We start from the raw sequence: 26,979 nt of genomic DNA, 5'->3' as shown, positions 1-26,979 counted from the left end.
AGGACACCCCATGAAGGATAAAGAAGAAACAGTACTTTAACTTTCACCCACTAAGAGGTAAGACAGGTTTGCAGCAAGATATTACCAATAATTCCTACCCAAGGAAATATGTTCAACAGCATACAGAACAACTCTCTTACACCAACTGTGCAATCTCCCCAAGGCTGTACACAGATGAGAAATGTGCCTTCAGCTGTATCCAAGCTGGGGGGAAAATACCTTACCAGTATTTTGGGAGCCTTTTAAAAGCCAAATACAGATCAGAGAATCTGCCTGGCTACCAGTACAGCTGATCCCAATTAAAGCCAACTTTATTCAGCTTTACCAAATGGCTAGCGATGAAGAAGTTTAAAGGACTATAAAGGTGACTTTCAGTTTTCCTCTAGGGCTCTTTCTCATCTTTTGTTCTGTTTTCCAGACAACAGGAGGGAGGGGAAAGAGGCATCTCTGCATCTCAATGGCAAAAGCACCTTGGGGGAGCTGTAGTGCCTTAGAGCCAATCATAGCAATGTTTTTACCAATGACACTGCATTGAAGGTTTACAACTTCCAAGGTTGTTGGCTTCAAATGTGAAGTCCAACTAGCTTACTTTCCCCACCCATTTTGCAGTAAGCAGGAGAGAGGGGTAAAGGAGCAGGGACAATTTGGCCAATAGGAAGGGGTGCACTGCTCTTATAGCCAATCATAGAAGCTGGAGGGCGGTTCAAATTCTTCTGTGCATGGGCAAAGAGTATAAGGTGAGCTGGACTCCATTGCTGAGAAAGGTTTGGAGAGTATGTACTGGCTTTCACTTCAGTTGCCACTCTGAACCGGAGTCCTGCTGCCTGAGTGAGTCTGCTGTGGATTTTGAATCAGATCCTGCCTGCTTGGAGAAGTGTGAGAACAGTGAATAGTTTGACCGAACAACATTTATTTAAAAATTGTCTTACTTTACTGTTCTTTGGACTGTATGGGAGGGTGACATCAAGGGCCTCAGTTGAACAGCCTTTTTGCTGCTGTTGTTTTGTTTCCTCTTAGGTTTTAGGTCCTTCTAGTTTTGTTGCTTGCAGGTTTGTGTTACTTGTAGTTTGGCCCAGTGGTTGTGGGGAGGGGTGACGACAAGGGCTGCAGGCCTTTTTTTTTTTTAGGTTTCCTTGATTTTATTGTTAGATTTTAGTTCCTTTGGGTTTTGTGGCTTGTAGTTTTATCTTGTAGAGTTTTGTTGTTGTTTGGCCTGGTGGTAGGTTGTGAGGGGGGGGGGGTTCTTCATTCTGCTCTGGTTCTTGGCTTTTGTTCTCTGGAGTTTGCTTAAAACTTGGTTAACTTATTCATTTTTTTGTTCTTTTGGGGGCTTGTGTGTGAGGGGTAGGGTTCTGGGTTTTTTATTATTATTTTACATGAGTTTTCTTCTCTCCCTCCTTCACCATGCTATGCTGTTTTTATATTTTTCTCTTTTTGGGGATAGGTGGGAGTGGGGGGGTTGTTGCTTGTTTCCTATGCTTCCCCCCTTTTTTATCTGGGGTGGGGGGTTGGTTCGATTCTTCTTGCATCATCTTAAGTCCCTTTCCCTGCCACTGGGCATGCTTACCCTGGTTCTGCTGTCTTTATAACCGCCTCACTCAAATTGTGATCCTGTGCTTGACATGAGTCCTGTTGAGCTGGCATTTGCCACAATGGCACTGGCTTCTGCTGCCAGGCACTAGCACATTGCACTGGTTCTCCTGTCCTTGCAAAAATGCATCCCTGCTCAATTTCTACTTCAGAGATCCTCAAATTTGACTTTAGTCCTGTAAAGATTTGGCATTGCCACAGTGGCACTGGTTCTGCTGGGCACATTGTACTGGTTCTGCTGCTGGCTTTGCAAAAATGCCCCCCCTCCTTAACACACACACTCCACTTTCTACTGCAGAGATTCACTGGGACATTCTATTGGGCTTGTATTGCCCCATGGTCCAATCTTTTTCAAACTTGGCTGTTTGTTTTGAGGAGAGGTACCTGCAGCTATGCTGCAAATTTGGTCCCTCTACCTAGAAAAACAGCCAAAAAAATCAGCTGGAAAAAACAGAAAAACAGCTGGGGGGAAAAAACAGAAAAACAGCTGGAAAACCTTCCCAAATATTTACTGAATCCCAAGGTAAGGCAGCAGAAATGCTGTCTGAAGCTGTCTGCCCATGAGGCTGGGAGTTCAATCCCAGAAGCCGGCTCAAGGTCGACTCAGCCTTCCATCCTTCTGAGGTCGGTAAAATGAGTACCCAGCTTGCTGGGGGGTAAACGGTAATGACTGGGGAAGGCACTGGCAAACCACCCCATATTGAGTCTGCCATGAAAACGCTAGAGGGAGTCACCCCAAGGGTCAGACATGACTCAGTGCTTGCACAGGGGATACCTTTACCTTTACCTTTAATACTATACTGGCATTGGGATTCAGAAATATCGGGAAATACTGGTATTTTGCTGGTTCAATATACCTAAACACAAAAAATCCCTTTTTTGCACACCCCTGATAACTTGACACCTAGCAAATACTCTAATACCGAGAGACAGGGAAAGAAATAGGAGAAAAAACAGTAGTAACACATCAACAATCACTCATATCAATACAGAAAGAATCACGGACTTTTGTGCTATGAGAAAATATTAGCAAGGGTAACTAGAGCAGAGAGGATCTGACTTTTAAATGATAAAGCAAGCAGGGGCATTGAGGTAGAGAGGCCTCAATAAGCTGCACGGAGAAACACAATTACCGAAGACATACATCAAAGATCTATTACCCCAGGATGCATAGCAAAGATTTCACTAACCAATTTCAAAATGTTTCAATGAAAAAAAGGAAAATAATATAAACTGAAGTGACTGAGCTACAGATAATGCAGCAATAGAAACGATTAATCATGGGGTTAATCTATTTATTCACCTTGAGGAAATTACTGATCAGAAGAAAGTCTATTAAAAGAATACAATGATGCAAATGCCATCTCCATCACTTAGCAAGCAATCAGAAGATGACCCTTTGAACCCTGCATTAATAAAATTCTCATTAAAAGCAAACCTGCAAGATGTTAATGTAGAGGGGCTCATTAGCCTGAAAAAATTACTTGCCTTGAAAGTTGCTTGCTCTTTACAGAAACAGAGGTCAGCTCTCCAGTCATGCCGACTGTTGAGCTGAGTATACGAGGCAATGAGGCCAGATGTTTTTCCTGGGAAGCCAAGATGCACAAACAATTTGAGAGATCCCATGTTTAGCCATGATCAAGATAGGAGGACTGCCAGGGCACACACACTCCATACTTATGCTGTAAACAAAAACTGGACACAGGATGCAGCATCCTGAAACCAACTAATTTCAAAATCTTTTTAAACAGCGACTTTCTGAATGACTGGGAACAGCCCATACATATGCAGGCTTAGTGGTGACTAAAACAAAACATCTAGTAAATAAATTTAGACAAATTTGATGAATCTCTCACTAGTCAGGATCAAGTGAAACAGCAGCAATCCCATTAAAAGCTAAAAATCACACCAACAAAGCAGCAGGATCAAAGGAATGAGGGGGAAAACACAGTATGAAAAGTGGAATGGAGGTTGCTTTTCATACCTTGTGAAAGTACACTTCCTTTCTAAACTGTTTTCTGGGCAACCCCTCCCCTCCAATCAGCATAGCTCTACCAGAATGCAGGTATCTGATCAATGAACACGAAGGAGTGGGTTAAAATTAATGTCACGAAATTCTATTCGCAGATCAGAAATAACCCAGCCAGTTCCAAGCCTCACACGCCAACAGCGTGCAGTGGAAGGGGGTTGCCACCAGCCACCTCCCCAGCCGTAGTTGTGGGAACACGGGGAGGGGAAGGGGGTACTGCGACCACTGACAGCTTCTAGCCCACTTTTAAACTGAGCTTAACCCCTAGCACCCTATAATTAGAGTCCCTGGTTGCAAATCCTTGGGAGAACACAGGATTTTAAGCTGAAAAGAAATGAATACTCCAACTGAAAGCAGCTTGATCCAGTAGAACCAACTTCTTCAAACACCTTACATTTCAGCTGATAGAACCAAAGCTGATAAAGCACAAAAACAGTAGAGAATCAACAACACCTGGCATGGTATTCCAAACCATTTTGCAAGGAACAACAAGAAGACTGTTAACACACCAATAGAGTGCAGTTTGTTCCCAGATTGTAGCAGTACAGAAGATGATGACAGTCATAGTCTACGCCCATCATCACCACCCACATGCACACAACAGCAGCGAAACACCAGACAAACCTATGAGGCTCAGTGTGTCTCCAGCCTACAATGGTGACACCAGTGTGTCTCCAGCCTGAATCCCTCTTCAGCTAGGTTTGCATTGAGCCCTGAAACACTACTAACAGACTCAATTGTCTCCTACTATGGGAACAAACAGGTAGGGTACCTGCTTGGAGTGACAAAATATACTGAGTGGCCCTTTTGGCATGGCAACTCCCTTGCTTAACTTCAGAAGTATTTACATCTGATGACAACTCTCTTCCTCCCTAAAATCTCCAAACTCTGCAGACAGAAGCAGGCAGGCCCTGCAGCTCATTAAGGTAACATAAGTAAACAGGGATTTGTTACTTGAACATATATTTAGAACAGGCAGTGAACAGGAATAACATTGTTCCAGAACACTCTGGTCAGGCCTAATTCAGATACAGATATGCACTTAAGAAGCCTTAGGAATCTAATTAACATTCTTAGATCATTTAGCTCCTGGCTAGAAGTACACCTGAATGATGTTTTTTCTATGTCTTTGGGTGTAGCACATACATGATACTAGTAGAAAAATTCTGCTTTTATTTTATCCTATTATTATTATTTAAACTTATTACCTGCCACTCCCGAACCGGCTCGTGGCGGGTCACAATCTGTCCATATAAAAACCCATTAAAACAAATGCAGACACACATATACATACAGTAAAAACAGACTCCTAAAAAGTCATGGCAGTCTTCAACCCCACTAACCCGCCCCCCAAATCTGTATAGAGGAGTGGGAAGAGGGGGCATAGATGACATAGCTAATGCTGCCCTCTTAGCACCAGGGGACCCCATCAGATATTCCTCACCAACATAAATTTGCAGCTGTAACATTAACTTTAAAAATTCTACATAGCTAATTAAAGGAAGCTAATTACTTGTTATTATGAGCCTCAAGTTGCAGTCTAGCAGTGGTATTCAAAAGTTTACTGCCTCTCTATAAACACGTTCCCTTTAGTCACTATGGCTAGTAGGCACTGATTAAAGGGACCTATCTTCCATGAAATTAAATTTGAAAGCCATCTATATTTGTGACTTCATTACTTGAAATGGGAATAAACCAGAAAATTCCAGTTTGGGATTCAGGGTTCCAGGTGTTCCTGAACTGAACACCCACGCCAAGATGACCCAAACCTCCACCCCCACAAAACAAACTGGTCCGTTTTGGACTGGTCTGTTAGACATTTTAGACTGCTTCTGCCCACTTAGAATCCGGGGGAAGTGGAGGAGGGACTGAAAGGGCTTGCAGTCCTTTCAGTCTGACAGCTGAGAGGCCCACAGGCCCAACTGTCGGGCCAAAAGGGATGCAAGGCTTTTCAATACAGTGGATCACTTCCCTGCCCCCTCCTTCCAAACGGAGTGGAGTGATTATGTGCACTGAAATTGCTTGCAGCCCTTTCAGCCTGAATGCTGAGAGGTCTGCAGCATCCACTGAAAGCCTTTTCAAAGGGACAGAAGTGATCCAGCACCCTAAAATTGCTTGCAGCCACTTCAGCTCAGCAACAGGGGCCCACAAGCCTCTCCGCTGCCAGGTTTAAAGGGCTATAAGTCTTTTCAGTGCACTGAAACACTTCCCCCATATCCAAAGGGAGGGAAGTGATCTTGTGTGCTGAAATAGCTTGCAACTGTTTTGGTCTTACATTGGGGCCCACAGGCCTCTCAGTCATCAGGCCAAAAGGTCTGCAAACCTTTTCAGCATGCTAATCACTGCCCCCACATTTCCGATGGGAGGGAAGTGGTCCAGTGTGCAGAACTTGCTTGCAGCCATTTTGACGGGGCACGGGTACTCATCTGCTGTCAGCCAAATGTGACTGCCAGCTGAACCCCAAAACTGGACAAAGGAGTGGGAAATATTTGGGGGAGGTACCTCCTCAGAACTTCAGTTTGGGAGTCACAAACCGGGTCATTTTTGGGAGAAAATTTGGCTCATGACCTGGGTTGTGCCCATCTCTAATCACTACATCCAGTTGCAGTGAAACAAAAACAATAAAAGTGTTTCTTCTTGTCTGTCCTGAACCAACTGTGTGTCCCCAAGTTCTAGTATTATGAGACTAAGGGGAAACTCCATTCCAATGATAATTTCTCCATTCCAATTAAAATTTTATAAATCTTTATCATGTCATCTCATGGATATAATGAGTGTCTGCCAGAAAGATTGGTTACAGACAAGAAGCCATTTCCAATTCAAATCTATTTAGTTTTTTCATTATATTCCCAGATCTGTAAAACAAAAACAACTGATTTAAGCATCCCTTGGCAAAACATCCTAATAGCTATACTCAGGAGGGCTACCTTTGCGTAGTAGTGGCTTTCCCACTGCCCAAGATGATCAGTTACAGTAATTAATTATCAAAGAGCCCACAGAAGAAAGTGCAGGCAGGCTTTCCCCTAGCAACATCTGTTCCATTTGAAACCGTCATTCACTTTAAGTCATTTCTCCATGTATGGTTTTTTCCAAGAATTCACAGACCATGCCAAGGGGGAGAATCCGTTCTTTGCCATTTCAGATAGCAACCCCCTTCCAATTACAGGGCACTATCTGTTCCCAAGAGTTTTCTCTTTTCAAGAAAAATCAAGAAAGCATTAGAGTAAATTTTGCAGAACTTGCATATAAGAATGGAAAACATACAGAGAGTATCTTTAATTGTGGTTTTCAGACACATTAAGATGCCTAAAGGAAGTTTCCCCATATACTGTCAACCTCACAAGCAGTACCACCTCTGTCTGATCTGCTGAAAATTCTGTCCATTCTGTCTTAGCCACATTTTGTGATATGTCTCTGATGCATACACCTGTCAAATTACTTTCTCTGAGAGGAGCTTGGATAGTATTTAGTGTATTTATGGTTTACAAAAAGCCATCTTCGTCAATGGTCATCATTAGTCATTCCTGTTAGCCATTCTGCATTTCCAATAAAACTTTTATTTTGAAACCTTGTCTGATGGAACAGCAATTGCTTCCTGACAACAAAATGTGGACACACTGAAATACACCTTGTTCAGGAGCACAAAACTAATCCTGCAACTTAACATAATACAACAAAGAGTTCCAAAGCTTTATGCCATGGCCTGCTAGAAAGACTGCATGGGCTGTCATGCTGCAAGCACAAGTGCTACAGAAGTGGTGATGATCTCATCCAATGTAACAACTCTGGTTTAGGGTGCCAGTCCCACCAGATTGAAGTCTTGTCAGTGCTGCATACTATAAAAGAGAACTAACTTCCTGAGAACAAGACATGTAGAAAGAACAAATAGGTAACAAGGCCCTCTGCTTTTGTGCTGCAGTTACATTCCCTTTCTTACCTTATGTTGACCAAGGCATGGGTCACTTTGCTGGCTGGCTCCTTCCATTGACCGGCATTGGTTGATAGCCTTAAGACTAGAACAGAAGCAGAAAGAGGACTACGTTCTTGGATGTTCATTGGACAAGAGCACAAAATTCATCTTGACTAACATACAGTCATCACCACTTCCCCCAAATTGTATCACCACTATTTATGCAAAGTTGGTGCGCTATTTTTATATCATATTCTCAAATTTATACTATTGTTAATGTTCACCATTGCTCTGCCTCCCTAATGAGCAGGCTTGCAATGTTGGATCGGGGGGGGGGGGGGATCATGTCCTCTTGAGACTTTAATGCAGTTTTCTTCATTGAAACCCTGGAAATAGGTCTAATTCAAGGCACTCAACATCCCAAGAAGCCTTCCTGGAATATCATTATACTGCCGTTAGGTTGTTCACGCCCCAAACACTACTTCTAAGACTATTAGCACAGCTCTCTAGTGTGCAGTAGAACCAACACATGAAAATAAATTTACTCTATTTTGTCTGGCTTTAAACAAACTTTTAAGCAATGACTGTTTTAGTTTATTTAATGGAAGGGGAAGAAACTGGCTCCACTGCAAAGATGCAGTTTACACTTGATTCTCACTGCCAGTGCAAATAAACTTTTCAGTCAAAGGGGATGAGACATTGAAAAATATGTACACGGATACTCATTGGCTTTTCAAAAACAAAAAGCTGTGGCGGTAGAGAAAGAAGGGAGGGAAAATGTAGCATGGAATCTATGATGAAAAAGGGCATTTAACCTTTCTTGGCCTGCACACAATTTTCTAACCAGTTTGGTGTAGTGGTTAGGAGTGCAGACTTCTAATCTGGCATGCCGGGTTCGATTCTGCGCTCCCCCACATGCAACCAGCTGGGTGACCTTGGGCTCGCCACAGCACTGATAAAATTGTTCTAACCAAGCAGTGATATCAGGGCTCTCTCAGCCTCACCCACCTCTCAGGGTGTCTGTTGTGGGGAGAGGAAAGGGAAGGCGTCTGTAAGCCGCTTTGAGCCTCCTTCGGGTAGAGAAAAGCGGCATATAAGAACCAACTCTTCTTCTTCTTCTTCTAACCAATTCCCTGTCTCCCTGCTCCAGAGCTTTCAGTCTGTTTTGGTTCCTAGCTCCTTCATTAGGGAAATAATGATTCTGCTAGGTGGCAGAGAGAGGGGCTGAATGAATGAATGAATGAATGAATGAATGAATGAATGAATGAATGAATGAATGAATGAATGAATGAATGAATGAATGAATGAATGAATGAAGTCAGGAACATACTAAAGGTGGAAAGGGGTTAAGAAACCTTCCCAATTCCACAATCTCAACCTGGAACAAGGACTTCCCAAAGGCTCCTACTTGCACTTAGACAAAAACAATTAAGGACTACTCCAGTACTCTCCAATAGCATGCATAGGTTGGCCTGCAATGGAAAGTTTAGATGCAGCTGTCCAGAAATAACGAGTTCCTCTGGTTTCCCTGAGAAGACCTTCCATGGGCATACAACAATATAGCATAGCGTCTTTAACAATAACCTCCCAGAGCAGTTAACAGCCTCCACAAATCATCCTCTTTAGCTGCAGCCACCACAGCCAACCCTGCTAAAACATTCCTCGTTCTTATATTGCTTTTATGTCAATGCTAGCAATTTCTTCTCTCCTTTCTTCCTTGTTCCCCTGCTAAGTTGTCACTATTCCATTATATTTTTTTCCACTTCTACTCCCAGGCATTTTTCTGTCTTACACTACTGTTCAAAAAGTATTGTGGGGGCTCTGTTTCCTGACTGCATCTGAAGTACTGACCTGGTTCTGTGGCTGTTATAGCAAGGCCACGTGCTACTTGTTCTGTGCAACCAGTTTCTTATTATGCATCCATTAAATGTTTTTTCCACCTCTTGTTTACAGCACCACGTTCCTGCTGCTGACTGGCTTTGAGGGCTGCATTTGCTCTCTGACCTGAGACTAAGACATATTTTCCCAGCTGGGAGTTCTCTGCATACAGCAGCCTGGCTCACTCTAAATGAGAGCACAGTGTGTTCTTGCTACTATTTCAATATTATATGTCTCGCAATAGCAACAAGCACACTTTCATGTACACAGCACTGAACCAGATGATCATTCTGTATTATTTCCATAAGGCTACTCTCAAGATTTCTAAAACGTCTTTCACCTGGAACAAGGAACATTTATCCTTTTCAGCAGGGTTATTTCACATTTGTGTCTTAATTGACAGCCACATCCTGAGCAAACATGCTGATCAGCAACACACACACTTGTTCTCTCTCACCCACAGAGTTTATTCATGTGTGTTCTGCCAACTGCAAGCCAAGTTCACCTAATACTACTCACCCATGGAATACAGGTTATCAAAACTCTGGTGCATCCTGATGATCTCATAGTATAGCTCATCATAGCTGCTAGGAGTTGGAAGGAAGGTATCTCCATAAGTGATGAACATATTAAACAGGTTTACCACCTTTAAAAAGAAGAGACTGCAGGAATTACTACAAAAATAGTATTACAAAAGACACACAAAGAATGGAGTTTAACCATTTAAAATAATGAACCTGACATTTAATCTTTGGGAGTATTTATTTAAATGTTTATTTTTCCCATAGACTCAAGGTGAGTAGCAACAAGAAACAAATACAATAAAACAGTAAAGCAGCTACAAAAAACACATAAAGAGGCCTGCTAAAATAATAAAATGCCTCTTTCCATAGCAACTTAGCTGGCATACAGAAAAAGGCCCTCTTAAATCAATACACAAGGCATCCTAAAAATGGGAAAGAAGAATGCTCTTTGAACATCCTATGGTAAGCTATGTGAGTCCAAGGCTGTGACAAATTGCAAAGGTAAGAACCAGCACCTTATATTGAAGCCAGAAACACACAAGCAGCCAACAGTTTTCAGTACGAGTATTATATGTTCAAAGTACGCAGCCTTAGATGAAGGCAAGTCAATTTGCACTAACTTAAGCTTAGTGTTAAGGCCATGTTACAGTAGTCCAGCCTAGAAGCTGCAGCTAGCTTGAATGGGTCCAAGTAGGGAGGCCTATTATCGGTCAGGTGCAACTGAAAGAAAATGCTCTTGGTAACAGTACCAAACTATTCATCTACTAGCAGGTACAGCAGCATCCCAATTTGTTTGCATGATCAGTCAAAAAGAAGCTTATCCCACCCCAAATTAACAGATGGTGCTCTATTAAGACCCCATTTTCCCCAACCTCTATCTTGTTGGTATTGAACTTTAGTTTGTTTTCCTTTAGCAACTTGACCATGCTTCAAGACTCTGGTTCAAAACAACTGTATCAGCTTCTGAAGGCTCGGATAAAGAAAGAGCTAGGTGTCTGCATACTGATGATAACCAATCCCAAAGGTCTGGATGATTGCACTCAATTGATATCAATATTGAATAACACTAGGAATAAGGCAGACAATTAAATGACTACCACATCTCAAAAAACTCTTCATGTCCTATTATGAAGGAGGGGAGTAGGGATGAAAGAAAGCTGACTTCATCACTCCCTCTATAAATTTCAGTAAGATATCCTGATTAGCAGTGTCAAAGGAGCCAACAAGTCTAGAAGAATCAATAGGGATACCTTTCTTTCATACTCTTGAAGATGGATAGTATTGGCCAGAGCTATCAGTGCTGTCTGCCCTACATCCAGTCTGATATGGGTAAGGGGCCATTCAGGAGAGTTTGAACTCAATAATACAGCCATTTCCCCTTTTGAGACAAGTAGTATTTTGCAGTATTCACAATACTGCTATCAAACACCCAAAATTCTGAAACCAGAGATTACATCTACTTTGTCTGTCATAACTACAGTATACATAACCACTCTTCTCACACTATTATCCTTTTCTGAGCTTTTCCATCTTATCCTTGGCCAGAAACCTAATCTAAAAACCTAACCAGAAACCTAACCTCGTGAGCTTTGTACTAAATTAACATTCACTGTAACAACATTAGTATATGAAAAGACATTCCCCCCCCTCCCAGCTCTATTTCTACAAAACAACTCTGCTGAAATGTATTGGCTTTCCACAAGGTAGAAATGATGCCCTGGCTTACCATAAGTAAAAATATATATTTTATAATATTTTATTATATATATTTATAATATATATAAAATTAACTAGCTATTGCTATTCAATTACATTTAAAACAAGCAGATCCATTATGAAGAACAGGAGTGTTAAGCATACTCCTATTATTTGTTTTTGCCACTGCCTGCCCCACTACCTTGGTTTCTTTTTTATTTTTCATTCCACACATTCGATCGTCAGTGGTTACCATGTCACTGCCTACTAAGAGAATGCTTACAGACACTCACCATGAGAGCCAAGGTGAAGATATTGTATTTAGCCAGCAAAACAGTCTCATTGGACATCAGGAACTTCAAAAGATTAATCAGAGCTATGAGAAAAGAATGAAAGACATCAGAGTTCCTTATAATAGGCTCTACGGATACAACTGTAGTTTGATAAACATATCTGCCCCAAGCCTAAAGAGGAAGCATTTCCTAATTAAAATCCTGTCCCTCATACATAAGCAGCCATAGAAATTGAAGACTTGTTATCCTAGTTTTAACCTACATGTTCAATTTCATGGTGAGTCAACTGCCACTCAAGTCAGTTGTCACACAATGGCGTTTTTTTTTTTTTTTTGCCTCCTTGTCAACACCTTAAGCGGCACCCAAGGTCTGGGAAATCAGCTATTTGCTTTCTGTTTCATATCCCAACACAAAGAGAGCAAGAACCAATCTCAGCTGTCAATTGCACTGATGGTACACAGGGCTGAACTACATACAGCAGGCATCTGCTGTAGCTTGACTAGCTTCACAATGGTGCACACAAGCAGATACAATACACTCTATCAAGTTACTCTGGACAGAATATGTCACATCATACTCTTTTCAGGAGCACTGCTTGGAGATAAAAATATGTCGGCCACTGGATTCTGCACCCTATTTTTATATTAACAATCATAAAAAATGTATGTATTTGACAGCACTATTACAATCACAATATATTACTGATAACAATAATTTCAAAAGATAGGCACATTTCAGCTTTACTTGGGTCCTGTTTGAAAAGCACAAGAATTTGTTCTTAATCATGTGAGTTTTGACAGGACTGAGCTTTCTTCTCTGAAGCAGTGTGCAGAAAGCAAGGGGCCCTGTGAACAAACTTGCAAACAGAAAATTTCATTTAGGACAAGTTTATGTCAAAGCTTCTTGATTTTCTAGTGGAACTACCTTAATGTCTCTTCATTGTACAGGTACAGCTTGAGTCAAGACTAGCATTCCTACTTAAACACTGTTATGTAACAGAAAGCCCTGTATGCAGTCTGACAGGATCCAGATTATTCATCTGCCAAAGATCATCCATCTGGAGACCTGAGTCCTGTTTTCCTGTCATGAGGCAATTCTAAAACACAGCATACACTGAAAGCTCAAACTAGAATAGGATTGGATGAGTTAGGCCAACACCTATTGTTTGTAGAAACATACTGATATGCACATGCAGAACCAAAAAAAAAATATCCCCCATTCTACAACTCTATCCACATGCTCAGAACAGATTTCTGCCTCTATAGGACAATAGTAGTAGGAGGGAAGATTAACCCAAACATTATCAATCATGACTGATGCCTTCTGAACTTTCAAAAATGTCTAACATACAGAAGGCAATAAAAACGGATCAGGGTGGGGGTAGATTGGGAAAGCAGAAAGTACAGTAAGGTCCAAAGTTTCCAATGAAATTCTAGAAATATTTTACTGTTATCAATGTACATCAGATAGCCTGTCATATTTGCTTAAATGTTCTTGGACAAAGATGAGTTACTAAACACGGCTTCTGTCTCTTTAGCTGTATGGCTATTTCCACCTTTGTGTAGCACAAGAGGTTACAACTGTAACAATGGACTTCTATTTGCAAATATAAATATACAAGCTGTGAGCCTGCAAGGAATCGTGGGAGGCAGAAGAACAATTTGGAAATCCCATCTCTGCCTCTTAAAGCCTCCCCTTCTGAGCTGCCAGAGGATTCAGCTTTGATCCCCGTTTCCTCCTTTATCAGACATTCAATTGCTCTTACCAACCCATTCCTCCAACAACTCTCTCAAGTCTCTAACAGTCCATTTGGTTAACTTATACATTCTTATGTTTCTGCATATTTGGGGAGTCTTTAAAACAGACACAACTATTTTGTGTACTGTGACCTCATTTATTGCTTGTATGATCCGCAAGGGAGCCAGGCCACTTTCCATTAGACACAGTGACAACCTGGAGGCTTCTGGAGGATTTGCCAAAGGAGGAAACTATTTGAAAATCCAACCAGTCCCCCCCCCCTTGAAAATTCTCTCATACAGGCAGATTTCTTTCCCTCCCCTTTGGCCACTTTTAACTGACACTCACCTGATCTCTACATTCAACCCCCTCCCCCAGGGGGGCATTTTCAATCACTACGTACCCGTCTTACAAGAGTTTCTACAGCAATACACTCACACTGACCTCCTGCTACTAATAGATCTAAGTGAATCATGTCCTTCCATCAATAGGTACAGCTTCATTCACTTGGGTTCCAAATTATGCCTTTAGGATTGTGGACAGGCCTTTAATGTCACAGCTTGAAAAAGAGACTTCAGACCATAATGTGCTTAAAGGCATCAGCCTTCAGAGCAACACAGCAGCTTCAGCTGGGCTCTTCACAGAACTGAGCTGTGGTTAAACATGTTTCCAAGGTAACTAAGCCTCCATGGCGAATGTTGCCATCTAAGGCATTCCCTGCTTGGGACTAAGACGGTTTCCTGAGCTTCTATGATGGCAGCTTACTGGGTACTTCCCACTAAGGCTATAACATGTTTTACTCATTGGTTCACCTTTGAGAAACTCCACAGAGAGAGCTCTGCTGCTGCCTGACTAGGAAAACCTTTCAGATTATGGAAAAGATCAGCCAGTAGCCAACACGGCCAGCAAAACTGTGGCTTCAAAGTACTGCCATTTGGAATGGCAGAATGTTCAACACAAAAGTTGTTTGGAAAAGGGTATGGGTAAGGGGCTAGACATCTCTTTCTAACATGGAATTATAAATATGTTTGGCTTGAAATTTGTACCATAAACTGCCGACTGTTATTGATTGCATTTGTATTTCACTCTTCCCTCAAGGAGCTCAAGGTGACATACAAGATTCTTCCATTTTGCTCCCAGAAGCACCATGTGAGGTATGCTAGGCTGAGAGAAAGTACCTGACCCAAGGTCAGCAATGAACTTTATTGGCTAAGCAAGTATTTGAATCTAGACCCATGCCTCCACTTCTACCTATTCTAATACATGGGCCACTACACCACATTGGTTCTTTATCCTTACCATATGTTCCTCTTTATAATTCTGAAAGGGCCATCTGGGTGGCCCTGTCCGGATGGTGTCCGGACCCTGTCCAGGACACCAGAACCACCAGGCAGGCCAGCTCTTCCGGTCCAGCGGGAGCGCCCGCCTCTATGAAACAAGCTTGAGCCGCTCACACAGCCTCACAGCCAGAAAATTCCTGGCCAGTGAGAAGACCACTTCGACAGTTTGTGTCCTTCCCGGAGCCTCAGCCCCGCCGCCAACCATCAGCTCTGGAGGTGCGTGGCCGGCAGGGGGGCTTTCTGACACTGCTTGGCCCAAGAAGGGCTCTCATCGTGTCTGTGATGCAGCGAGAGCCCTTCGTGGCCCAAGCGGCAGCTCCCGAGGAGTGCTGCCAGCGGGAGGGGGCTTTCCCTCCCCACCGCAAGAGCCCTTCCTGGACCAAGCAGCACCTCCCGAGGAGCGCCGCTGGGGGGAGGGGGCTTTCTCTCCCTGCTTGGCCCACAAAGGACTCTCACCGTGTCTGCAATGCAACGAGAGCCCTTCATGGCCCAAGCAGCAACTCCCGAGGAGTGCCGCTGGCGGGAGGAGGTTTTCTCTCCCCATGGCAAGAGCCCTTCCTGGGCCCAGTGGCACCTCCCGAGGATCGCCGCAAGGGAGGGGGGCTTTCCCTCCCTGCTTGGCCCGCGAAGTGCTTTTGCCACAGCAAGAGCCCTTCACAGCCCAGCCACCACCTCCAGAGGTGGACCACAGGCCTTCCAAGGCCCATTTTTTTAAATGGGCTTTTCTCCTAGTATTATATAATATGCATAGTTTAAATATTTTGGGTTGTATGTAATCCAGCCCCAAACAGCCCTGCTTTCAAACACATACTACAATAGACCGGAAATCATCTATCGGTAATCGGCAACCCAAAACATAAGGGAAAAGTTACAGGAAACTGCTATAAGCGATTTGGCTTAAGTACCCAAATTATGCCTCATCTTTTCCTCCCCTTTGGGATAACTGCAGCAAATGGATGAAACAGAATATTTTGCTTTTAAGTTGTCCTCTCAAATGTTTTTATTGTTGCAAATTGGTAGAGTGCTTTAGCTGATACAACTCACACCATTCTGCAAACTGGTGCTTCTAGTGCTCAGCAGGAGCTGTGACAAAAGAAAATCTCTGCTGACAAACATGAACCGTCTCAGCACACACATGCACACCCTGCACTTAGGGAAGAGATGCTGTGACTTCTCTCTCCACAAGCCTACGTGAAGAACAGCTATACGGGCTATTTATCTTTCTGAATCCTTGGTTCAGGATTCACTTAAACTGATGTTGCTTTTTGTTTCTTGACACCAAGCTAAAGTTTCAGAACTCACATACAAGTTGACAAAAACACAAAATGTCATACAACTCATTGCTACAATTTTATACTATGTGACAATATATTATTATGGTAACTGTAGTCTGAGGGCAAGCTATAATATTACAGCTATATTTGAGTCCAGTAGGCCAACAAGATTGGGGGGGGGGGGTGAACTTTCAAGTATCAAAGTTTTGTTCTTCAGATACAAATACTAGACATATTTTCCAACTCCTTCATGATATTCAGGAAAAGGAAACAATTTCCATAATCAGGGTTAGAGCTAGCTATAGGGTTCTCACTTCTACAAATGTTCTACTTGGTTGCTCAAGCAGCAGAATCCCCCAATTTATTCTTTCTGATGAGTGAGTTTGACCTAAGAAGAGGCAGGAGGGAAGGCCACAAAAACTAACTTTGTGCTGGTTTCAAAAAGGAAGTGTTCTGACAGGATTTAGAAAGCAGGACAGAAAAAAATCCTTGCTGCAGGTAGAAGGCTATTTACCAGCTTTTTAAGAGAGGCAAAAGTTAAAAATGAAAGATCAATGAAATGGCAGGTCACTGTTCCAGAGGTTAGGCCAAGATCTTGAGCAGACAGGTGTGAATCCAGACTTAAACTATGTATTCTTAAACTCTTACTCCCTCAGAGCTGATTCAGTTGATGGAGCTAGTAGCTTAAGGTTGGAATTCTAATAGAACCCAGGGATGGAGCCTGAAATACAGCAAGCTGAAGGCCCCATAGCCAACAGCTAGATCTCCCTGGTACAAGGAGCCACCTACAACCAAGGAGAAAAATCTTAAGAAATTCAAACAGCCAAACTCAAAGTACTAGTGCTGAACTTCAAAGTCATGGTAACCTAGGGAATGTCTATACCCATATGACCTAGTCTGCAGCTTGAGATCTTTAAGGAATGGCCTGCTCCATGAACTAACTCAACATGCATGAAGTGAGATTAGTGGGCATGCAAGAGATAACCATCTCTACTGTGGCAGAGTTTGGGGTTTTTGGACAATGGATCACGCTACTGTGATGAGGCTCTTCTATCAGAAGATGGTTTGCACCTCACGAAGATGGGGGGAAATGCCTTTGTGAAGAGTCTTGTGGGCCTGGCGAGGAGGGCTTTAAACTATGTCCAATCGAGAAGAGAGACATATATTCAAAGCCTAGTTCATAGAGAAGACAACCAAGAGTTGACATGATAACCATCTTCACATACTTGAAGGGCTGTTATATAGAAGATGGAGCAGAGTTGTTGCCCCCAGGGGGGTCAGACCAGAACCAATGGGTTAAAATTAATTCAAAATAATTTTCAGCTAAACATCCAGAAGATTTCCTGACAGAGCGATTCCTCAGTGGAACAGGCTTCCTTGGAAGGTGGTAAGTTCACCTTCTTTGGAAGTTTTTAAGCAGAGGCTAGATAGTCATCTGACAGAAATGCTGATTTTATGAACTTAGGCAGATTGCGAGTGGATGGGCAGGGAGTTGTGAGTTCCTGCACTGTGCAGGGGATTGGACTAGATGACCCTGGAGGTCCCTTCCAACTCTATGATTCTATGATTCAGTGCTCTTTAATTATTCAGATTTGGTTTATTACTGCTGATGTATATTATGAGCTCATGCATTCTTGCAGGCAGGGACTTAACTTTGATTGTTGCAGCTTTCTGTCAGCTTCTGGTGTTTAGTTTTATATTGCTAATTTTACTGTTTTAAATGTGTTTACTGTTTTAAGAGCCTCTTGTGGCGCAGAGTGGTAAGGCAGCAGAAATGTTGTCTGAAGGCTCTGCCCATGAGGCTGGGAGTTCAATCCCAGCAGCCGACTCAGCCTTCCATCCTTCTGAGGTCAGTAAAATGAGTACCCAGATTGCTGGGGGGTAAACGATAATGACTGGGGAAGGCACTGGCAAACCACCCCATATTGAGTCTGCCATGAAAACGCTAGAGGGCGTCACCCCAAGGGTCAGACATGACTCGGTGTTTGCACAGGGGATACCTTTACCTTTATTGTTTTAAATTATCATCTTTGTTGCAAGCCTCTAATAGTAACATCAGATCTCCCTAACATTACAATTCTAAGAAGACTCCTGGGAGTAAGCCCCATTGAATAAACCTGAGTAAGATTCTGAGTGCCCCCACTGAGAATTGGTCTGTGAATTGACTAACTTGGGTAACAACAACCAACTCATAGAATAAATCATTCCAGAAGCAATAATCTAAAGGCTCTGAAAACACAAAAAGTTAATTATGCCAATTAATTAATTCATTATGAATAAGTACTTCTGTAGCCTTCTACCTGCAGGCTTCTCAATAAAGTTTCCATTACAGTCTACCTCTGAGATAAAAGAACATATATTAGACAAATTGGGAAAGGCTCAGAAGAGAGCAATAAAGATTACAAAGGGCTTGGCTGGGAAAGGAAATGTATGAGATAAGGCTAAATGAAGTGAACATTTAATCTGGAGAAGCAAAGCCCAGATGGGAAGGTTAGGGTACAATTTTAATGATTATATATACAGAACACACACAAAGTTCTGCTGTCAAATCAAGAGGAACCAACTGCTTCTCCATAACCAAAGGCTACAGAAAACTGAAAGGGAATAAATTTAAGCAGCTAAATTGAGTATTAGGAAAGACATTCTCACTTGACTGCTTGAACAAGGAGGTAGTGGGACTCTAGCATAAGCCTTTAAGGCTTTTTCAGACATTCATGGCTATTTTCCCAGAGCCAGTATTCCATGGCCTACACATCACAACAAGCCAGGCATCATGGTGTCTCAATGGCAACACAAGGGCAGGAAGCAATCAGTTCCCTAAGGACGTAACTGTGGGTTATTTGTTAACTAGGGTGCAGGAACTAACAACACTAAACACCAAGTTGCCACGTAAGAATGATCAAAACCATACTTCTTGGGGAAAGGGACTGTTTATAGATCAGCTTTGATTATAAATCAGCTTTGACTGTAAAGCTGCATCCTCCAGAGAGAGGCTCATGGATTCAAAGTGTGTCCTAGAAATAGCTGCTCCTCTCACAAAAAAATGCACCAAATTTCCTCAGACGTTGTCTACACTAGAATCTATGGGTATGGCAGGCAATTATTTAGGGATGCTTCTTGTGCCAAGTCAATTAGCCGAGAAAGCAAAATATATTTTGCCAAATGAGAGCTGGAGTCTACGTCAATATAAAATACAAAGAGCTTTTCCAAGAAAATGCAGAGATGCGCCTGGCCACACAATGCCACAGCAGAAGAAATGCCCGCTGTGATACTGGCACAGTGCTAGAAGACATGGACACATTGTGATCTGCCATTTGAATGCTGAATTTAACAAGCAACTGTGCTAACTCCCCCACAGTCCCCTGTAAAAATATCCTAGCATATGGGATTTTGGTGAAGACAATTTAAACTGCCAGTTTGTCACTAGTCTTTATGACATGGGATGTCCTGAACTGAATACAGATTTCAAAGTGACCTCATGTGCAGATTGATGTAACTGCCCTATGAAGTTTCCATATCTTTGTTTTTTATTATTTTTTTCTATGTGTTCCATCAAAGGAAACTGATATTAACTCATACAATATATATATGATCTTGGTACTAGATTCCCAGAATAGACTATAAATTCTGTTCATTCATACAGAGGCCACTACATTACAAATCAGACTCTCTATCCAAGCTTGCTAAAATTGTATGTGGCAGCAGTAAAGTAGGTATGACGCCCAAGGTGATGTCAAACAATTCACATATAAGCTTATATTACACTAAAGGCTTCTTGACCTCCATTATATCTATGGACCGATCCCATATTTCCCCCTCAAAACTAAAAAGATAGGAGACAGTGGATCTCTTATGCACCAACCTGCTTATGTTGGAGTGTATGGCAGTCGAATGATGTGCTTTTTATATAGGGGTTTTGTCTTGAGTTTATTGCATATTCATATGTGCATATACGTGGTCTGGGCCCAGTCTACCTACAAGACCGTCTTTCTGCCTATGCCCCCAAATGAGCAATATGCTCCGCCACCACCAACTGGCTGGTGATCCCTGGCCCCAAACAAGCACATCGGTCCTCAACAAGGGCCAAAGTTTTTTTTGTCCTGGCCCCCACCTGGTGGAACGAGCTCCCTGAAGAGATCAGGGCTTTGCCTGAACTCCCACAGTTTTACAGGGCCTGCAAAAGGGAGCTCCTCCACCAGGTATTTGCCTGAGACTGAGCAAACCCAAATAACATCCACAGGTCCCCCTCAGACATCCCCTCCATGGCCTGAACCAGTCTGACCTCTCTGGAGGCCTTAGCTAAGTTACCATTCCTGTTATATTGTTGTTTAAGACCATTGAAATTGTGTTTTTCAGAACCACTTTCAGATTATTGTTGATGTATTGACTATGTTATATGTTAGGTCATTCCATGTATCCCCCCCGTGATGTTATATGTAAACCACCCTGAGCAGTATGGAAGGGCGGTATAAAAATCTAATAAAATAATAAATAATAAAATACACTATATTTAGTTTTCAACCTGGCCAAATCTGTGGATACTTAAAATCTAGATAATAAAGTCATTGACAGTCAAGCAAGCTCACTGTACATCCCTTGGATTTGTAGGAAAGTGTGAAATCTTTATTTTAAATACACTACATATATTGGGGGGGGATTAAAACCCTCCATGATAACCTCAGAGCCTACAGCTTTAAAAAATGAATGCCCTCAGTGGCCATTGCTAAGCAACCACCACAACAGTACTTTAAACCCTAGTTTCTGTCAGCAATAGGCAGTGGAGTGGGTTGGCCCCTTTTCCAGAGCTTCAGAATACATTTCACTGTATGCAGAGAGACACATCTGCAATTACTATAAACCAAAAGAGCCACAGGACTACTGTATGCCCTGAGTGCCAGCCCACTAAACAACACACACAACAATATATTATAGATATAGATAATCTTTAATGGCATACAATTCAAATAAATACAGAGAACCATAACACAGATGGACATAGGTGATATACATTGAAACCCAATGCTCATGCTAGCATTTCTGCAAACACAAAAGACTGACTTTTAACATAGAATATAGTACATCTGCAGTTTTAGCCAACATAGCATGATTCTTCTAGTTAAGCAGAGCTTTAAGAATTTGTCATTCATTCCTACAATTCAGCTCCAATTTGGTTATATAGCCTTGAATTGGAATGTGTTGGCTACAAAGAGCCAGGCAGACCAAGATGATGTGGGGGAGGGTGTTGGGGACATCACAACCATGGAGGCAAAGTCTCTCCGATTCAAGAATAACAATAATTTATAACTATTAAATTAAATATATAACTGCGGCTGCTTCCGCATGATTTTCCAGGCCCTTTTTTCGATCCCAGACACAGAGCTTTCAGTTTACCCATCCTTTAATCACTCCAGCAACTGCTGTATCAAAGCAAGATACACCTTACAACCCTTGCCCTTTTTCCTGCAGGTGCTGGTGCCACATTTGGCAATTGAGCTCAGAAGAGCAATAGGTTTAATGTCAAAGTGGCTCCCACTTAGGAGAATGGAAATAACAACTAAATTAAGTCACTATGGAGCATGTAACTACTGCAAACTACCTCTCTACAAATTTAATACATGTTACCAAACCCCATCTTACAAGACTGGGTAACATTCTCCGTGGCATCTAGACATCTTTATCCTGTACATGGAAGTCCAAAAGGCCTGCTAATTCTGGGTGATGGGGTGACAACACAGCCTTCCTCACTTACATATAGCATGGATGGATGCTATTCAAAGAAAACCAATAATCATCTATGATATAAAGACAGTTTCTGACCTACAGTCTTCATTCACAGTAATAAAATGGTGTTATCTTCTCAAGAAGAGATTTATATTCATGAACACTACAAAGACTTATATTCATGTCCATCCACATCCAAAAGTCCACAAGTCAGTTATAAAGCTCAACAAACCTTTGCCCAGTTATAATTACTTGCATAGCCAGCAAGAAATATCTTGCCTGCTGCAAGACATCTACTGTTAACACAGCATGGTGCAAATTTTGTAGTTAAAAATACAAGTTTCAGAAATCATCTCAATGACAACAAACCTGACTGCCTTTTCTGACTTTCCACCAAGCCCTGAATGATATATATTGAAATTTCCAAGTAATAACACATCCTATGTAGTGCTTTCCCCATGGTCTTTGTGTACATTTCTCACCAGACTTCCCAGGGATCTTTTGCACAGAATAGAGACTTTTCAGTTGTATGGAGGAACTTCAAGAAAACACACATAAGCTTAAGAAGCTCCCATTGCCCTTGCTTGCTGCTACTCCATGTATCTCCACAACATAGTTGGCTTCCTTTCTTCCATTTTTCTCATTTCCTATCATATTAACTAGTCACAAACAATATGTCTTTAGAAGCCATTCATTATCTCAATCAGTAGATTAATCTAAGGACTAAGCAGCTAAAACTTGTAGCCCAGATAGAACATATCCCCAGAATGTCTTGTGCTGAAGCACTGTATGGAATGCTTTTAATGCTCTCTGATTTCCTGTATAATTTCTGTATAAATACCATATAATTAGCAAATCAAGCAAAGTAATGCCAAGATTGAAGTTCCGAGAGGAACCGGATAGAATTTTAACAGAGGCAGATTATAACAGAAAGCATAAAAGTTAGATGATGCAGCAGACTACACAACAGCTTCTCAGAGGAAAGTATTAGATACTTACATTAAGAAAACTTTTGAAAAACTGTTGTTCATTTATGCCTTCTGTGCAGACACACAGTGGGACTGTGCTTGCGCGGGCTACCCTCAGAATATTTTTTTCTTAACATAAAACCCTAAAACTCGTTCCAGAGCCGACACTCACAGGTTTTACTGCTCACAGGTTTTACTGCCCTTCCTTCAGTTCCTGCAAAGCCAATGCAACTTTCCACATAGCAAGAAGGAAAACCATGTGAGATCTCACAGTGGGACAGGAGGGAAGGAATGTTTGTCTGCTCAGAAGATGTCAATGAACAGTTACAGGTAAGTGCAACCCTGTTTTCATTTCCCATCTTTGGTGCAGCCTACACTGGGACTATTAGCAAGCTACTCGTCATAGGAGGTGGGGTGAAGTTCTCACTGAAAAAGGGCTTGGAGAACTGCATTTCCCACATCTACTTCTCTTCTGACTTGCAGGTCCAAGACATAATGCTTCACAAATGAATCCCCTACTGGCCAAGACACAGCCTTGCAAGTGTCCACTAGAACAGCGGGTTTTTTTGTAGTTGGGATTGGGATGCCTTTGGGGGGTCAAATGACCCTTTCACAGGGGTTGCGACAGGGCAAGCAGCTTAGCTGGGGGAGGGCACCATCCACACAACAGCCTTGAGGGGTAGATCAAGATAGAGCATTCGTCTGTCTGGAGCAGCAGAAAAGAGCGAGATTGGCATGGTGATACAAGAGGCAGAGCTGAACTGAGAAACTCCAGGAATTTTTTTTAATATACAGTCATGCACAATGAATCTTCATGACATTGGTCAGGTTTGGTTTAATTTCTGTGAAAGAACACTTGCAGAATTTTATGGTTGGAGGGTCACCACAACATGAGGAGTTGTAGCGCAGCACTGGGAAGGTTGAGAACCACTGCACTAAAGGGACCCTCCTGTGGAATGCAGCCAAGGAATCTGGCACTTGAGTGGAGTGTGCAGTCACTTTCAGTGAGAAAGGCTTCCCCACTGCCTCGTAACAGGAGTGGATGGTAGCCACTACCCATCTACACAAGGACTGAGAAGAGGTAGTCTTCCTCTTCTTAGGGCCTCAGTAGCACACAAATAGTGCTGTATACTTACAGAATTATTTGGTCTTGTCAGTATAGTGTAGTGTAGTGTAGTGTAGTGTAGTGTAGTGTAGGGTAGGGTAGTGTAGTGTAGTGTAGTATAGTGTAGTGTAGTGTAGTCTAACATCTAGCATATATAGAACAATTTTGACCTCAAACAACCTGAAGCATAAAAATTAGATATGACAAGGCCAAATAGACTATTAGAATACAGTGTGATTCCTTCTGCCATTAGGTTCCCTATCACCCTGCTCAGAAGGGGAGAGAGTAGAAATGTGTAGAATAGTGTCCCCAATCAGGACATGTGAAACACGTCTCCCAAGAAGGCTGAAGCCTAGTGAGAAAATTCTGGGGCCTTCTCTGACTTGGTGGTGGTGAACAAATCCACTTGAAGATACCCCAGGTGTCAAAAACCACGTTGAAGTATTTAAACTCATGGTTGATTCAATACATCCTGCTTAGGTAGCTTGCCTCTGCATTCATTTTTCTTGCTATGTGAATAGCCCTGGGAGTTGTGCTATGTGAATAACCCTGATGTTCATGGTACTATTAGTTCCAGACAGATTCTCTGAGATCCCTTGTCACCCTACTTGTTGAAACAGTCAGCCATCCCTTCCCTCCAGAAATAACGCACCACAAAACGTACTAACCTGCAGTTAACAACTGGACTGGGTAACCCTGAGATGCCATAATTGGAGATCTGGGTCTACCCTCCAGATCAAAATCAATCTAACGCAAAAAAAAAAAAATTACCCAACCCCAAGGAAAGAGCAAGAAAAAAATTCCCTGAAAGGAAAAGAAAGAGTAAGGAAAATAAAACCTTGAAATCCTATAGGGAAATTCAGTTGTGCAAAAAAACATCCATTTGAGTGGCCCACAAACACTGTGTGATACCAAAGGAGAGTCAATAACGGAGGGCCCAAGAGCATCAGGGATCCCAATAACAAGGGGAAGAGGCAGAGACAGTGATGGGAGGAGGTAAGACAAAAAAAATGGACATGAGATATGGCTATGCTAGAGCCCCTTCTAACCTCTACCCCACATCTCAGACCACTAGGGTCGACACAAAGGGGAATAAACCGCCTTCGACACTGATGATGTGCAACGCCAGATCAGTTAACAACAAGGTCTTTATTCTGCAGTTTGCAGAGCATAGGGTTAACTTGGCTTGTGTGACGGAAATCTGGACCAAGGAGGGTGAAACAGTCGGCCTTAAAGAACTGGCCTCTGCTGTGTTTTCCATCCACCATCAGTCACGGACTGCGGGGGGGAGGAGTGGCAATCCTAATCCATGAGGTTTTCTCCTCCAGAGCACTCCCCCACACCGTCAATACCGGAGGCTTGAACGTGTCGGTCTTGGGTGGGGCATGACCAAGAGTGTGGCCATCTGGCTGGTTTACCACACACTCAACACACTGCCAGATGCCCTGCCAGGCCTGCTGGAGCAGGAGAGGATGAGAAAATACTCAGGGATCTAGCTGTCTGATTATTCTTTTTAATCATCAAAAGGAACTCATCAGTGGTTTGAGAGAAAAGTGTCGACCTTTCAAAGGGAAGAGCCTCCTCCTTACATTACATCTTCAATGGGAGAGCCATTCTATGCACCCAGGAGTGTCTCCTACAGAGGCCATGGATCTGGTTGAGACATCCTCAACATGTCTGCCCATCTTGATCTCTATGATCATCCCTGTAATGCCTCATTGTTTAACACTCTCCATATACAGGAATATCATCCAGTACAATTCTTCCATATTGCTGACTAGCAGGTAAGAGGAGAGAGCCCTGGGCAAAGGGTCATGGTGGACGGCCTGCTAACGAGGGCCTCCCAGCCTGCTGACTAAGGAGTTCTGTCCCAGGCCTGCTAAAGAGCTGCCCAGCCCCCGCCCGCCCCACGTGATCCAGCTGCGAGCTGCAGCCCAAAGCCATCTTAAGCTGCCTGGCTGGGGGCCAGGGGAGGGGACCCTATCAAGGCCTGTTCTTAGGAATGGGCTTTGAAGCTAGTATATATATATTTTACAAAGTGTCTGGTTATTTGCACACTCTTTTTCCGGGAACCCATGAGGTTAGGTAAGGACTCCTTGACACCGGGTTAATTTGTTTGTAAGGGATCCATAATCATCTTCTGTATAGACACATTTAGAAAAGGAGGAAGTGTCACAAGTCAAAAGATAAAATGAAATACCCAGTGCTGTCGACCAGTAGCAGCACTTTCACCTACATCCTAGCTGTATCTAGTCACATAAAGGAGACAGCTAGCCAACAGAACACGGCTAAGAACCATTCAATACAGTTTCCCCAACAACAGTTGATTCAGCTAAGCTCTTAACCAAATTTCCAAGAAATAAAATGGACCTTAGGCCCTTTCTATAAGCCTTCTTTTGTTAAACCACAGAAGCCTTTGTTGCGATGGAGTTGTTAGTTGTACTCATATTACCTTTTTTGCTTCCAAGCACAGAACAGTGGCACAGAAATCAGAGACTAGATAAACCTGCCAGTTCAATCTGTTTCAACTCCCGGAAGAAAAACTTGACTGCTGAGTATTGCTGGACACTCATGATGCCTGACCACAGGACAACAGTTGAAAACACATGCCTGGTGTTTTATCACCCTTCCCTTTTTGTAACATCCATGATGCTTCCCTACATTTCTTTATCCTGAATCCAACAATATAGTACAGACGCATCAGAGCATGCAATATAATCATGCTACAACACAAGTGATGTCTTTTGTACAGAATAGAGCCTTTTCAGTTGTATGGAGGAACTTCAAGAAAACATAAGCTTAAGAAGCTCCCATTGCCCTTTCTTGCTGCTGCTCCCTGAATTCTACCTGCTGAAGAAATCATCCATTGCAGGAAATGGGAGAATCAAAAGACAATGCACTTAAATTATCATAAT

General features: G+C 42.5%; 1 protein-coding gene and 1 long non-coding RNA gene across 4 annotated transcripts in view; one reads left to right on the top strand and one right to left on the bottom strand.

The window, feature by feature from the left end:
* Nucleotides 1–26,979, bottom strand: part of ARMH3 (armadillo like helical domain containing 3) — a 148,825-nt gene that overhangs the window by 77,074 nt on the left and 44,772 nt on the right. For both annotated transcript variants that reach the window (XM_077349474.1, XM_077349473.1), the window contains exons 21-23: nt 11,920–12,002; nt 9,927–10,053; nt 7,557–7,632 (exon numbers count right to left, since the gene is read on the bottom strand). In XM_077349474.1, the coding sequence (XP_077205589.1) occupies nt 7,557–7,632; nt 9,927–10,053; nt 11,920–12,002 (286 nt within the window). The remainder of the gene's footprint in view (nt 1–7,556; nt 7,633–9,926; nt 10,054–11,919; nt 12,003–26,979) is intronic.
* LOC143843439 (uncharacterized) lies at nt 419–26,838 on the top strand. 2 transcript variants are annotated; one of them, XR_013233556.1, is made up of 3 exons: nt 419–828; nt 23,150–23,289; nt 26,538–26,838. It is a non-coding gene; the product is annotated as an uncharacterized LOC143843439 (long non-coding RNA). The 2 variants fall into 2 exon arrangements; XR_013233555.1 differs by having other exon boundaries at nt 26,533–26,838.

The sequence above is a fragment of the Paroedura picta genome, chromosome 8 (genome assembly GCF_049243985.1).
Source record: "Paroedura picta isolate Pp20150507F chromosome 8, Ppicta_v3.0, whole genome shotgun sequence".
NCBI classification, from domain to species: Eukaryota; Metazoa; Chordata; class Lepidosauria; order Squamata; family Gekkonidae; genus Paroedura; species Paroedura picta.
The sequence above is the reverse complement of the archived record's forward strand: the minus strand, read 5'-3'. Positions and strand labels throughout refer to the sequence as shown.